The sequence below is a fragment of the Bos indicus x Bos taurus genome, chromosome 24, assembly GCF_003369695.1.
Source record: "Bos indicus x Bos taurus breed Angus x Brahman F1 hybrid chromosome 24, Bos_hybrid_MaternalHap_v2.0, whole genome shotgun sequence".
Classification (NCBI taxonomy): Eukaryota; Metazoa; Chordata; class Mammalia; order Artiodactyla; family Bovidae; genus Bos; species Bos indicus x Bos taurus.
The window spans coordinates 4,319,751-4,334,533 of NC_040099.1; the positions used below are offsets into that span (position 1 = coordinate 4,319,751).

The window sequence follows — 14,783 nt, forward strand, 5'->3', positions numbered from 1 at the left end:
GTATAAAATATTTAGAAAACAGATCACAACACAAAATTAAGAATAGACTTTTGGTTCCAACAACACTAATAATTTGTGTTTGTTTTATTATAGTGCTCCATAACTTATATTTGTTCCTTTTTAAACATCAAGTATTCTATAATAAAACCACTTTTTTCCATAGAAACACTAGGAGACCTCCTCTGGATATAATTGCAAAGGAAGGAGACGATACTTTTGTTGATGCGGCCTTGCTTAAGAATGTTTGGTTGGGGCTATGCTTTAAAAACCATTCCCTGTGGATACATGTATAATATATGTACGGCTGAACGTTTTTGCTGTTCACCTTGAACTATCACAACATTGTTAATCAGCTATGCCCTAATACAAAATAAAAAGGTTTTTTTTGAAAAAACATTCCCTAAAAACAATATATTTTGAAATTAAAAACAGACATACATAATAGAAGTAATCTGGTTCAGAAAGCCCTAATGATTGAAAGAGATAAAGTCACCTTGTATCAAGAGATGGCCAGCTTTATTCCAGGCTGGAGCAAGTCTAGCCGTGAGTGAATATGAAAGGCAGTTTTGAAGAATTATAGGAATTACTTGTTGTGGAGCCTCCACCTAAAAATATTAAAGCACAAAATATGGGCAAGTTCACAGTAATTGTTATGCTATCCTAGAAACTCAGAGAAAATGCCTGTGTGCTTAGATCACCTCCCAACAAAACTGGGCTATCCTGGGTAGAAGTTACAGCCATCACTCCAGCTAATTCTATCTGGTTCTGAAGTTAAAGAAGTGTTAAAATATATTCACGTTGACATTATGACTGTAATGACCAAATTCTACCAGTTTATCCTGCCCTTATATGCAGAGTACATCATGAGAAGCGCTGGACTGGAAGAAACACAAACTGGAATCAAGATTGCCGGGAGAAATATCAATAACCTCAGATATGCAGATGACACCACCCTTATGGCAGAAAGTGAAGAGGAACTCAAAAGCCTCTTGATGAAAGTGAAAGTGGAGAGTGAAAAAGTTGGCCTAAAGCTCAACATTCAGAAAACGAAGATCATGGCATCTGGTCCCACCACTTCATGGGAAACAGATGGGGAAACAGTGGAAACAGCGCCAGACTTTATTTTTCTGGGCTCCAAAATCACTACAGATGGTGACTGCAGCCATGAAATTAAAAGACACTTACTCCTTGGAAGGAAAGTTATGATCAACCTAGATAGCATATTCAAAAGCAGAGACATTAGTTTGCCAACAAAGGTTCGTCTAGTCAAGGCTATGGTTTTTCCAGTGGTCATGTATGGATGTGAGAGTTGGACAGTGAAGAAGGCTGAGCGCTGAAGAATTGATGCTTTTAAACTGTGGTGTTGGAGAAGACTCTTGAGAGTCCCTTGGACTGCAAGGAGATCCAACCAGTCCATTCTGAAGGAGATCAGCCCTGGGATTTCTTTGGAAGGACTGATGCTAAAGCTGAAACTCCAGTACTTTGGCCACCTCATGCAAAGAGTTGACTCATTGGAAAAGACTCTGATGCTGGGAGGGATTGGGGGCAGGAGGAGAAGGGGATGACAGAGGATGAGATGGCTGGATGGCATCACTGACTCGATGGACGTGAGTCTGAGTGAACTCCGGGAGTTGGTGATGGACAAGGAGGCCTGGCGTGCTGCGATTCATGGGGTCGCAAAGAGTTGGACACGACTGAGCGACTGATTTGATCTGATCTCTGATCTGATCCTGCCTCAATAAGCCTAAATCTTTGGATCTCATGTGCTAGAAACTTACACTTTGTACTCTGCTCTGTACAAAGGAAGCCGGCCAGAACTATGTTGTAACATGATCCATTACTGTTCACTCTACTCCAATATCAGAAAAGTTAAATGTTTACATGAGCACACATGGAACCAGCAATTTGTATATGTTTGTACCAGATAGAGTGCAACAAGTATCTCTGCTGCTGCTGCTAAGTCGCTTCAGTCGTGTCTGACTCTGTGCGACCGGATAGACAGCAGCCCACCAGTCTCCCCCATCCCTGGGATTCTCCAGGCAAGAACACTGGAGTGGTGCACACCATTTTCAAAGGTCAAAGTATTCACTTAGGACCAATGGGATCCAGACACATTGTCCTACTTAAAATAACTAAAACACTGGGTAAATGTTAAATGAAACAATGTTTCACAACACACAGGCCATCAAGCAACAAAAAAAGACAAACCCCTAGGAGTTGGGAAACTCATGAGACCCCAGCATATTGATTAAAGAGGCTTTCCAGGCTGCAGTGCAGGGAGGGGGAATCCCGGAAGAGGCAGCAGGCTCCCTGGGTTGAATGGACAGAACTGAGAGTCCATGGAGGCCACGGGAGCTAGAGTTTGGAGGGCAGAGTATTGAGAGAAGAGAGCTGCACAGAGAGAAAACTCTGAGATCAGCAGAGTCCCTCCTTGAGTATTCAGTTGCATATGGAGTAGCATATTCATATGAGCAAACACTTGGGGCTATTTGCTATACAAACATTCTTGCAAATGCAGCTTAGACTAAAACACTGCCAGGGCCTTTGTTAGCAAGACAAAAGTGAGAGAGCCAAGAACCGCTGCTGCTGCTGCTGCTAAGTCGCTTCAGTCATGTGCTGCTGCTGCTGCTGCTAAGTCGCTTCAGCATGTCCGACTCTGTGCGACCCCATAGACGGCAGCCCACCAGGCTCCCCTGTCCCTGGAATTCTCCAGGCAAGAACACTGGAGTGGGTTGCCATTTCCTTCTCCAATGCAGGAAAGTGAAAAGTGAAAGTGAAGTCACTCAGTTGTGTCCGACTCTTAGCAACCCCATGGACTGCAGCCCACCAGGCTCCTCCGTCCATGGGATTCTCCAGGCAAGAGTACTGGAGTGGGGTGCCACTGCCATCTCCGAGCCAAGAACTATCACCCAATAAATAAAAAGGAGGAAAATATTTTTCTATGTTAAGATTCCCAAGGGCAAGAAGTTTATCAGGTCCCCAGCTTTATCTCCAGAAACAAGCAAAGTGCTCAGTATATCATAGATGTTCAATAACTATCTGCCATGATTGTTACTCATGTACAAAGTATCCAGATAAAGACAAATTGAGCATAATTGTGAAGGCTCAACACAGGTGAGAAGAACACTGCTTTCCCACAGATGGTAAATGATGGCTAAAATCAGCTTTCAGGTTATTCGAGTATTTCTCAGGGAACTGCAAAGCATCTCTGGGTATTATTGAGACCTCATCATTCTCCTAGAACTTAAGGCATTTCATCTTGAAGATGACCAAAAACCTCATCATTCCAAACTCCACTAGATCGAGGAACAGAGGCCAGCAGTGATACCAGGACAGGCTGCTAGAATAACCAAGGATACACTGCCTCAGACACCTGCACAGAGACATGATGGGAGCTCTAGCAAAGTCTCAGCAGCCTGAGTATTGAGACACGAGAGGTGCTCTACTTCAAGTATTCATTTCTTTTTTTCTTTGCTAAGATCCAGACACTCATCACCATGCGGAATACAGTCTATATTTTTTTATTCCCTTACTTACTAGCTATATGATTGTGGACAATTTTTTTTTACCTCTCTGGGTTTCAGTTTCTTTATCTGTAAACATGGGATATTTACTTCTTGGAAAATAGAGATGACAAATGAAATTATGTCACATAAAATGCCTGCAATAAAGTACCCAACAAAATTAAGCCTCTTCCCCCTTTCTCTATTAAATGTCCACAAAAAAATTGTCCTGAGAGAAAATATTAGTTTTTTCACAAGCACAGAAACAACTTATGAGAAAGATATTCCAATTTTTGTTTACTAACAAAATAAGTTGAATATACAAAATCAATAAAACAACATCTGGAATTATTATCTTTTTAAAAACTTACCTTAGCTCCATATTTTTCCATATAGGCATTAAGTTTTCCAGCTTTATAAAATGTTATCTATTAAAAAAATCCATATTTATAAAAATGATTTAAATGTATTATTAAATAATACACTACATAAAGAATTTAAACATGTATACAGCAGAACACAGCAGAGGACCATCATCCTAACAGTTTCTATGCTCTTTCACTTTTCACTTTCATGCATTGAAGAAGCCAATGGCACCCCACTCCAGTACTCTTGCCTGGAGAATCCCATGGATAGAGGAGCCTGGTAGGCTGCAGTCCATGGGGTCGCTAAGAGTCGGACACAACTGAGTGTCTTCACTTTCACTTTTCACTTTCCTGCACTGGAGAAGGAAATGGCAACCCACTCCGGTATTCTTGCCTGGAGAATCCCGGGGATGGGGGAGCCTGGTGGGCTGCCATCTATGGGGTCGCACAGAGTCAGACATGACTGAAGCAACTTAGCAGCAGCAGAGAAAGAAGCAAGTGATAATCATTCTCTTCCTGAAATACTGGGTTGACCAAAAACCTCCTTTGGTTTTTAAGCAAAAATAAAAGACACATTTTTCATTTTCACCAAGAACTTTATTGAACAATGTATTCATCATTTTGTTCTGCTACCTTCTGCCATTTTCCAGGCAACTTCATAATTTCATCTTCCCAAAACTTTTTATCTTTTTGAGCAAAGAACTATTCCAGGTACCTTTTACAGTCTTCCAGGAAATTGACATTTGTTTCCATTAAGAGAATTTTGTAAACAAAAGGAAATCTTAAAGTCCAGTTTCTGGTGTATATGGCAGATGAATCAGAATTTCCCAGCCAAGCTGTAGCAGCTTTTGTTTGGACATCAAAGAAACATGCGGTCTTGTATTATCCTGATGAAGATTACACCTTTTCTGTTGACTAATTTCAGACACTTTTTGTCGAGTGCTGCTTTTAGTTAGTCTAATTGGGAGCAGCTTGTTGGAATGAATCATTTGGTTTTCTGGAAGGAGCTCATAATGGAGAACTCCTTTCCAACACCCCCTCCCCCCATATACACAACATCACCTTCTTTGAATAAAGACCAGGCTTAGTTGTGGTTGGCGGTGGCTCATTTATTCCACAGTCTCTTCAGTCCCACCTTATTGTATAGTATCCATTTTTCATCACTCATAACAATTTGTTTTTAAAACAGAAGCTTTTCATTATGTTTAAGTAGAGGATTGCATGTAGAAATATGGTCAAGGTTTTTCTTGCTCAACTTATATGGAACATAAACACCAAAGTGATTAACATAACCAAGCTGGTGCAACTGATTTTCAATGCTTGATTTGGATATTTTGAGTATGTCAGCTATCTCCCACATGGTATAACATTGATTGTTCTCAATTAATGTCTCGATTTGATCACTATCAACTTCAACTGATCTATCTGGCCGTGGAGCATTGTCCAGTGAGAAATCTCCAGCATGAAACTTTGTAAACCACTTTTGATATGTTCGGTCAATCACAGCACCTTCTCCATACACTGCACAGATCTTTTTGCTGTTTCAGCTGCTTTTTACCTTTCTGGTAGAGTGTTAGTCACTCAGTCACGTCCGACTCTTTATGACTCCGTGAACTGTAGCCCACCAGGATCTTCTGTCCATGGGATTCTCCAAGCAAGAATACTGGAGTGGGTTGCCTTCCTTCTCCAGGGGATCTTCCCGACCCAGGGATTGAACCTGCATCTCCTGCATTGCAGGAAGATTCTTTACCATCTGAGCCACCAGGGAAGCCCACCTTTCTCGTATAATAAAGTATAATTTACTGAAAGTGTTGCTTTTTTCTTCCATCTTCAACATTAAAATGGCTGCACAAAAATGTATCAATTTTGATTTTTTAAAAAATGCATACTGATATGACAGCTGTCACAATACAGTCTAACAGCTGTTTCAAATGAAGTTAAAGACAATGAAGTGCTACAAGTGTCATCTTACAGAAAAAACCAAATGAACTTTCTGGGAAACCCAATAGAATCTATGGGTACATTTCTAAGTGAGGAAAGCCCTTCTGGAAATGACCTGAATCCAGAAACCATATAGGGAAAGGTCAGTAAATTTCATGTAATAAATATTTAATACCTTCCTTATTAAATAATAATTTCTTAGACATGAATAAGGAAAATGGACACAAGTGGAAGATCAAGAGAAAGTTCAAAACATATTTTTATATGGTGACTTTCTTCTTCTTCTTCTTCTTCTTGCTAAGATTAGGATACTCATTTCCTAAGTTTTTCAGGTAGAAAAGAATACAGAGACATTACTGTCTACTTGTTCACTAACATCTGGTCTTTCTTAAAAACCATATTACGTATGAGAAGATAAAAAATAGATATAAACCTAAAACCTAGAGAAAAATTGAAAAACTAAAGATTTTGAACTATCAGCATTGTTAATAAATATTAATTTCTAGGAAATTAAAATCTCAGAATAAGAGCTATATATAGCACCAGAAAATATATTTCTTGTTCTAATTTTACTAAGTAAGAAAAACATTTTAATGAAATTTCCAAAATAAAAAAACATGTCGGCCCCAGTTCTTTAAACACAACTGGAGATCTGTTGGAACAAGGAACTTCTTTTATATTAAATGTAATTCTAAAGAATAAAATATAAAAAAGGATTAAGTCTGTACTATCTTAAAAACCATGCCGTTAACATATTTTATTCATTGATAATCTTTATTTTAACATCAATGACAGAGAAAACTAAATATGAATTTAGAGCCACAAAAATGGATCTTAAACATGAGGTATATCAAAGTTAAAGTCTGTTAATGTTTTGATCAACCTACAACACAATGTAATTAGTCTTCATAAACTGTCTTCAATTTGAGCTATAATTAATACCCAAATTAATGCTTATCAATATTGCTCTAAATAATTATAAATGATACTGTATAAAATGTTACAATACTAACCGCCATCACTGCCCAGATTTGGGTAAATATTCCAGGTACAGGTGATGTAAGGATATCTTGGTGCAAAAACAGCAACTGCCTGTGGAGATGAAATGTATTCATTTTAAAGCGGACTGCCCACCCTCTGTTTTCATTTTATCAGAACGTTTAGAAATTGCTAGTTCCCATAAAAGTTTAAGCTTCTTCTAGGCAGGGATTCGGAGAAGGCAATGGCACCCCACTCCAGTACTCTTGCCTGGAAAATCCACGGACAGAGGAGCCTGGTAGGCTGCAGTCCATGGGGTCGCTAAGAGTCGGGCACGACTGAGCGACTTCACTTTCACTCTTCACTTTCATGCATTGGAGAAGGAAATGGCAACCCACTCCAGTGTTCTTGCCTGGAGAATCCCAGGGACGGGGGAGCCTGGTGGGCTGCCGTCCATGGGGTCACACAGAGTCGGACATGACTGAATCGACTTAGTAGCAGTAGCAGGCAGGGACTGTATTACAGATTTCCGTATGTCTCTCCACACTGAGCATGGCACCTTGAATACTGTAAGCATCAGCCAAGGTCTGAACTGAGAGAACTATAAAGTTTTAGATATGATATTAATATAAAAACTTGTCTGCACATCTGTTTCCTAACCTTTTCATCTGTGAATTAAAATTTCTCTTTTAAAACTTCATTTCTATTTTAAGTATAGACTTGAAAAAGTCTAAGCACTATGAAGACTTCAGCTCTTCTAACTCCTATTTCTTCCGTTGTCCTTTTTTTTTTTTCTTTAAAGTGGTGGTCAGAAGTACTGGAGAAAAGAGTCTAAGGAACAGTGTAGTTATCAACTACTTCAGTGTCAGAACTATTGACTAGATTCTTTTCCTTCAAAAAGGAAATTTTTTGGAGGAAAATGAAGTGGGTAGTGGTTTTAGTTTTCAAAAGACAAATGAACTTACAGCAACAATCATTACAATTCAAATTACCATCAATAATTTTATTAGAAAAGATGGGAAAAACCCAAAAGGGAATAGATGTAGAAATACAAAAATTTTCAAGATTATTAATCATCAGGGAAACAAATTTTAAAGGCTAGGAGTGCATGTGTGTGTGTGGGGTTACGTCAAAATGTGAGATGGGTCAGTGTGTTTCTGCTAGGCTCATCTTTGTTGGAACTGTGGTGCAGCAGGCTTATTATTACTTTTTTTTAATGTTTATGTATTTGGCCGTGCTGGGTCTTAACTGAGGCACACAGGATCTTTTAGTTGCAGTGTGAACTTAGTTGTAGCATGCAAGATCTAGTTCCCCAACGGGGGATCGAACTGAGCCCCCTGCCCAGGGAGCACAGAGTCTTAGCTACTGGATCACCAGGGACATTCCCAGGACATGCTTGTATAAGATGTGCCTTTGTCTGACACAACCACGTCTTTGTCCTGTTCTAGCCTCTTTGTCAGTTATTGGGACGATGAGTCAAAGCTCCCCTCTCTATGGGCAAGACCACCTTCAATATGAGAGTAAATGGCAGAAAAGCTCTCTTAAGGTTTTCTACTTATTTGCTTCCGTAAGGGGTCACAAGTAAATGTTCAGTGGGTATCAAATTATGCCTTAGCAGGAAGGGTTCCGATTCCTGGATGTACTTGAGTGGGAAAATACACAGTGGTCAGAAGACAAGTTTTATAAATAAGAGCAAAATGGAGGACACTCCAGAGTATTTTACTTCTGACTCCTAGCCATCTTGTAAATGTTTGCCCCTCTCTGTGAAATTCAACTAGAGATATAATCTTGTTATGTATTCTAAGAGTTCTTCCTTGAGTGTCTCAAACAATTTAAGGGACTAATACATGGTGGGTCTTCAGTGTTATACTTCAGGCGTCAACTTCCAGAAGTGTTTTCCAAAGACTATCGTAGGTTAGATATTTCAAGATAATTCTTGGAGAAATACTCCTACATCAATCTGAAAATCTAAAAACTATATTATTGTAAGATGTTTACAGTATCTCCTGAAGTGCTTCACAAACAGTAGGTAAACAGTTATTAATGACTATCTCCCAAGACTAAGTTTTGACTTAATCCATTGATTTAATTCATAAATGTCTATAAAATTTTTAAATTAAAATAACACACAAGAAGCCACAAATATAAAGACTCAACAGTGATATATTCTATCTGAAGTACTTTAAGTCCTCCCTTAAATGTAATTCAATATACTTGGTCAGAACAATACTGAATTCCTTTATTCTAAAATTGTATAAACAGATTTAGCAAATGAGTATCTTGCTTTAAAGGAGATATTATTAAAACAGCTCTTCCAGATGTAAAATTTTAGAAAGTATTAGTTACAAGATTGTGTTTTTTTACCTGCATATCTTCATTTGTCTACTCCTAATCTCAGTGCCTGCCACTCCGTTACTCAATATTATCTTGACAGCACAGAGTTTGTGTAAATCAGGAAGTGTGATGAAGAATAGTGACTGCTGCTTAGAATCATTCATATTTTCCTGTTGACTGAATGCCCCAGTAATCAGGCCTTTAAAAACAAACAACAATAAAAACATAGTAAACTTGTATTCAGTTTACCAATAGGGTAAAGCATTTCAATCCATCACAGAATATTTGATATTGCATTGGTATACAATGGCAAAAACAAGTTTAGCAAATATTAGCAGTTAAATACCACTTACATTTTACCTTTGAGGTTTTCTAATGATAATCCAGAATTCGGGGGGTACAAGTTTTATTAGGATATAATTCATATCACATACAATTTGCCTATTTACCGTGTATAATTAAATGGCTTTTACTACATTCACAGAGTTGCAACCATCACAATACACTTTAGAACACTCTGCCACCCCAAAAATAAAATCTAGAATTTTAAACCTGCAGTTCTATATAACAAATAGAATAATTTGAGTACAAATATTACAAAGAACCACCAGCAATGTGTATTAAATGCATACTCTGTTCTGGATACTAGATATGTTTCTGCTATATTGTTTTTATTTAACAAATTCTTTCTAAAATTTTTGGCTATTAAGTTTCTCTTTGTTTTCAGGAAAACAAAATCTTGCCTATGACAACAATACTTCTTAAAAAATCAAAATGTATAGCAAAGCCTTCTGTTATTTTAAGTTATCTCTATAAAGCATTTCAAAGCTGAAGAATATATTTTTCACCATTTTACACTAAAGAAAATTGTTCACTGAGATCTTTAAATTGTTATCTAGCTTCCCTTTCTACTAATTCTCTGGCTTTCCAACTTCTCTGTGGGATGCATTTTACAGTTGATAATTCACAGGGCATACCTTTGGGGTCTATCTTACATATAACAGAAAAGAAAACTGCAATGTGAAATGATTTAATCTCAGTTTCTCTAGGATACACAAACATATCCAGGGAAGGTAACTGGTATTCTGGTACTTCAATCTTTTAAGCATCCACATATTTTCTCTCTTTTAGAGGAGTAGTAACACAGTCCTAGAATCCGGAGTGTGACCAGCCTTAGGTCTGATCTCAGTAACCAAATACCCTTGTGGTGCCATTTGACCAATGGTGGCATTGCCCTTCTGGCTCCCACATGTCTTTCTCACTCAAGTACCACAGTGCTTGAAATTTTCTTTATTAAAGATCATGGAATTTTGATATTTGGCAAAACTAATACAATTATGTAAAGTTTAAAAATAAAATAAAATTAGAAAAAAAAAAAACTGCGAGTACTCTTAGAAAGATTAACACAAAGTCACACAAGGTGTTAATTAATTTGGTGTACCTAATTAAGATGATTGCTGATAGTAAAAATAGAAACATTCCTTCCTTCTCTGTTTTTCTACTCTCTCTCTATGCTAAATGCTGTTGTGGAAAAAAAAAATTTTAATGAAGTACAAAGTTCCAAGGCCAACTCAATCTACTTCACCAAAGTAAAGAACGTCAATAATGAATGAAGTAAAATAAAAAACAAAGAACTGATTACAGCTTGGGCCCAGAAGTACAAAAGTGCACGTTAGTGTAAATAGGTTAGACAGTTGAAATTTAGAGATTGTTGCTTTCATTTCTGAAACACATTTCCCACTAAAATTACTTTCTGCCTCATTCTTCCTTTAAATATCAGCAAATTCACCAAAAAATTCCTGTGAGTGGTCCTCCCCTTCTCTTGTCAACTTCAAAGACTGATCAGAAAACTGAGTAAACAACTCTGACCTTTTCGGGAATAGGCAGGAATTTATTTAATTTTATTACTTAGCATTACATGAAAACAATTTTTTTTCAATTCATAACTGGCAAAACACAAATTAAAACGTACAAATTTCTTGCCCTAGACTGTGTAAGGACTGCATTGGAAGGCTCGAAATTCAGATGATCAGTTAACAGATTGTTTAGAGAGTAGCACCTGTCACATCCAAGCTGATTAATGGAAAACTTGCTGACTACAAAATAACATTTTGACCACATCTCTGCCCTGGCGATAAGTATTACAGTAAGGAACAGGTACCTACAAAATTGTCCATTTGATGACTCAAAACCCCAAGAGAACCAAGGTCATGGTGAGCGCCCAGGCTGTGAAGTCAGTGACCTGCCGTCTAAGCAGCGTCCAGCCCCGCCGGAGCTTCACTGGGCCTGCCTCTGTGGGGCCTTGGTGGGAAGAGGCCTCACTGGGGGTCGGATTTCCACCGGCCCTACCCACCGCTTCCAAGGTCAACAGGCAAGTTTCCTCCCCTGGGGCCTCATTTTCTTACGCACCGCATGGAATTGGTGGAAATATCTCCAAGGTCTCTACCTACCGTAAGTGCCTTATTTAAAAGGCGATTCTATACATTACTGATTAAATTACATGCCCTAATGTTGGAACCCGTGGGCCTTCGTGAAAGAACGATTCTTGGTTCCTTTCCTTTTCAAAAGCTACAACTATCTCTTCAGCAGGCGCCTCCTGTCAAAGCAAGGCCGTCAGAACCGCTCAGGAGGCGACGCTCGAGCCTCGCGGGGGCAGGCTGGAAGCCAGGCCTGGAGCAACCTCCGCAGTTCCCTCTCCCTCTCGGGCTGGTCAGGCAGTTGTCTTCCGGCCTCAGTCTCCTCAGTCTCCTGGCCTGCGTGTTCTCGCTCCTCAGCGCCCTCCCCGTGGCTCAGGGGTACTGTGTCCAGCATGCCTGGCCATCCCAGACCTCCCCTCACCACCCCTAGCGCCCCCAACTTACCCCAACTTATCCCAGCGTACCCCGGCTCTCTCAGCTTACCCCGAGGGCTCCCAGCATACTCTGCGTGCTCCCAGCATGCTCTGAACGTTCCCAGAATGCCGCTGTGTACCCGTTTTTCCCACCATAGCTTTTGCTGGCATGAGCCGTTCGTCCTGCACCCACAGTTCTCTGAGAGAGACCTGGTTTTGGCGTTGGTGTGGCCGGCGCGAGGTCGTTGCTGTCTCCCAAACAGAGGTAGGATGCATCCTCAGGGTATGGCCGCTGCTGACTAAAAGATGGGCTGTCTGGCCTCCTTCCCACTTTCATTGTGTTTGTTTGAACTTGTCCATAATAAAAAGCTTTGGAAAATTATGTTTTTGAGAAGTAAAATAGATTGAAGATACAGGTCACAAATTGGGAGAAGATATTTTCATGAAAGTAATCCACAAGTGGTTGTTTTCCAGACTATATAAAGAACTCTTGCAGATCAGTTAGGGTAAGACAGTGTGTCATAGAAAAAAGCAGTTAAGTCATGAACAGATATTTTGCAGAAAGAAGAAGGATGGCTTATAAGCCTGTGGAAAGATACTCAACATCGTTAATTATCAAATCTAAATAAGACCACAACGAGATACCATAGTATTGACAAAATCGTAAGGATGCAGGATTAGATGTCCCATACACTGTTGGAATGCAGGAATGAAAATTTGAAAATAATGTGATGTAATCTTCTGAAGTTGAATGCTGTAACATACCCTTAGACTTAGAAATTCCTTCCATACACTTCCCTTAAAGAGATTCTTGCATATATGCACCAAGAAATATGTTTGTAGCAGCATTGTTTGTTGAATAAAGTAAGTAGCTACAACAAGCAAACAAAATCCCAAATGTTCAGGGACAAGGGAATTGATAGATAAACTGAATTATATTTACATAATTATATAAGGCAAACAAAAAATAATGAACTACAGTTATGTGCAACATGGGTAAACCTTTCAAAATTAAAATGTGAACATATCATAAGTACACACTTAGATGGTTTATCAAAAATGACCATCCTTATATACCTACCACCCAGATCTAACAGTAGAACATTATCTGTATCTAGGAAGTGCTCCTGGTGCCCTCTCCTAGCCACTTACCCACTTCATTCAAGGTAACTAGTGTCCCAGCTGCTAATATCATACATTACTTTTGCTTGTTTTGAAACCTTATATTAATGGAATCATACAACACAAACTCTCCTGTGTCTAGCTTCTTTGTAAATATTATGTTCATGAGATTCATCCATGTTGTTGAGGGTAGCAGTATTTTATTCATTTTCATTGCTGGATAGGATTCCATTGTGTGTATATATTTATCCTTTCTGAGGTCGAAGGACAATTAGATTGCTTCTAGTTTAGAATTATTATGAAGAATGCTGCTAAGACCATTCTCGTTCACTTGTTATGTTCACCTTCTATTCAACATGGATGAATTTTTAAAAACATGATTTTTAATGGGGAGGAAGGTTCCAGAAGACTACATACAGTATAATCCCATTTTTATAAAGCTCAATCATTCTCCAAGAAAGCTGAATAAATTGTTTGTTGATATATCCATATGGTTTTTTTTTTTTTTTCTTTTACTAAGCAAGGACATGATGAACAGAATTCAGGATAACAATGATTTTGGGGAGGCGGAAGAATGAGATATGGGAAGAGCCCACAGTCCCCAAGTCAAGTGAAGTGTTCATTGGTATTTATTTATAGTACTTGGCAGAACGCTCTTAGCCCTTGCCCTGCTTCATTTTGTACTCCAAGGCCAAACTTGCCTGTTACTCCAGGTATATCTTGACTTCCTACTTTTGCATTCCAGTCCCTTATGATGAAGAGGACATCTTTTTTTGATGTTAGTTCCAGAAGGTCTTGTAGGTATTCATAGAACCATTCAACTTCATCTTCTTCAGCATTAGTGGTTGGAGCATAGACTTTGATTACTGTGATATTGAATGGTTTGCCTTAGAAATGAACTGAGATCATTCTGTAGTTTTTGAGATGGCTTCAAAAAAAAAAATATATATATATGCACATTCCATCGTTTTTTAGATATGCTTCAAAATATATATGCACATCCACTTACATCCATAAGTAATGATATCATGTTTTATACATAAGGATGTAATGTTTCATACATAATAGTGGCCACCTGGGCTCCCAGGTGGCGCTAGTAGTAAAGAATCCACCTGACATGCAGGAGACATGAGATACAGGTTAGATCCCTGGGTCAGGACTATCCGAATATCCCCTGGAGGAAAGCATGGTAACCCAGTCCAATATTCTTACCTGGAGAATCCCATGGACAGAGGAGCCTGGTAGGCTACAGCCCATAGGGTTGCAAAGAGTCAGACACAACTGAAGTGACTTAGCATGGCAAGAATTTTCCTTCAGGGAAAAACTTTCCTCACAGGATACATTTTGATGACAAGCTTTTTGGCAAGCCTATTCAGTTTTCCAGATTAGAGTTACTTAAGTTTCCCTTTATCTCACTTACAGGCATTCAAGATGGGAAAGAATCCTAAAAATTCTGCCTGATAGTTTGACTGTATATATCTCTTTTATGAAGATTAAGATCGTTGTATTGGTTTATATAATGTTTAAATTGTCAGGACATGCAAGATAAGACCATATTTTGTGAGTAGCCAAGTACCACATGAAGATGAAGGTCATTTCTAGAAAAATTACCTGGGGAAGAGTCAGCTGTTTAGACAGGAAACTGGAACTAAGATGACAAAACCTTGATGATGATAGGGCTGAGTTCAGCATGTACCTTCGTCTGGAATT

At 38.8% G+C, this 14,783-nt stretch overlaps 1 protein-coding gene across 1 annotated transcript in view; it reads right to left on the reverse strand.

Moving 5' to 3' along the window:
- The window catches only part of C24H18orf63 (chromosome 24 C18orf63 homolog), a 39,918-nt gene extending 30,625 nt beyond the window's left edge, over positions 1 to 9,293 (reverse strand). The window contains exons 1-4 of the mRNA XM_027525521.1: positions 9,152 to 9,293; positions 6,823 to 6,901; positions 3,875 to 3,931; positions 494 to 605 (exon numbers count right to left, since the gene is read on the reverse strand). Coding sequence (XP_027381322.1) covers positions 494 to 605; positions 3,875 to 3,931; positions 6,823 to 6,901; positions 9,152 to 9,285 — 382 coding nt within the window. The 5' untranslated portion in view covers positions 9,286 to 9,293. The remainder of the gene's footprint in view (positions 1 to 493; positions 606 to 3,874; positions 3,932 to 6,822; positions 6,902 to 9,151) is intronic.
- Between the last annotated feature and the right edge of the window lie 5,490 nt (positions 9,294 to 14,783).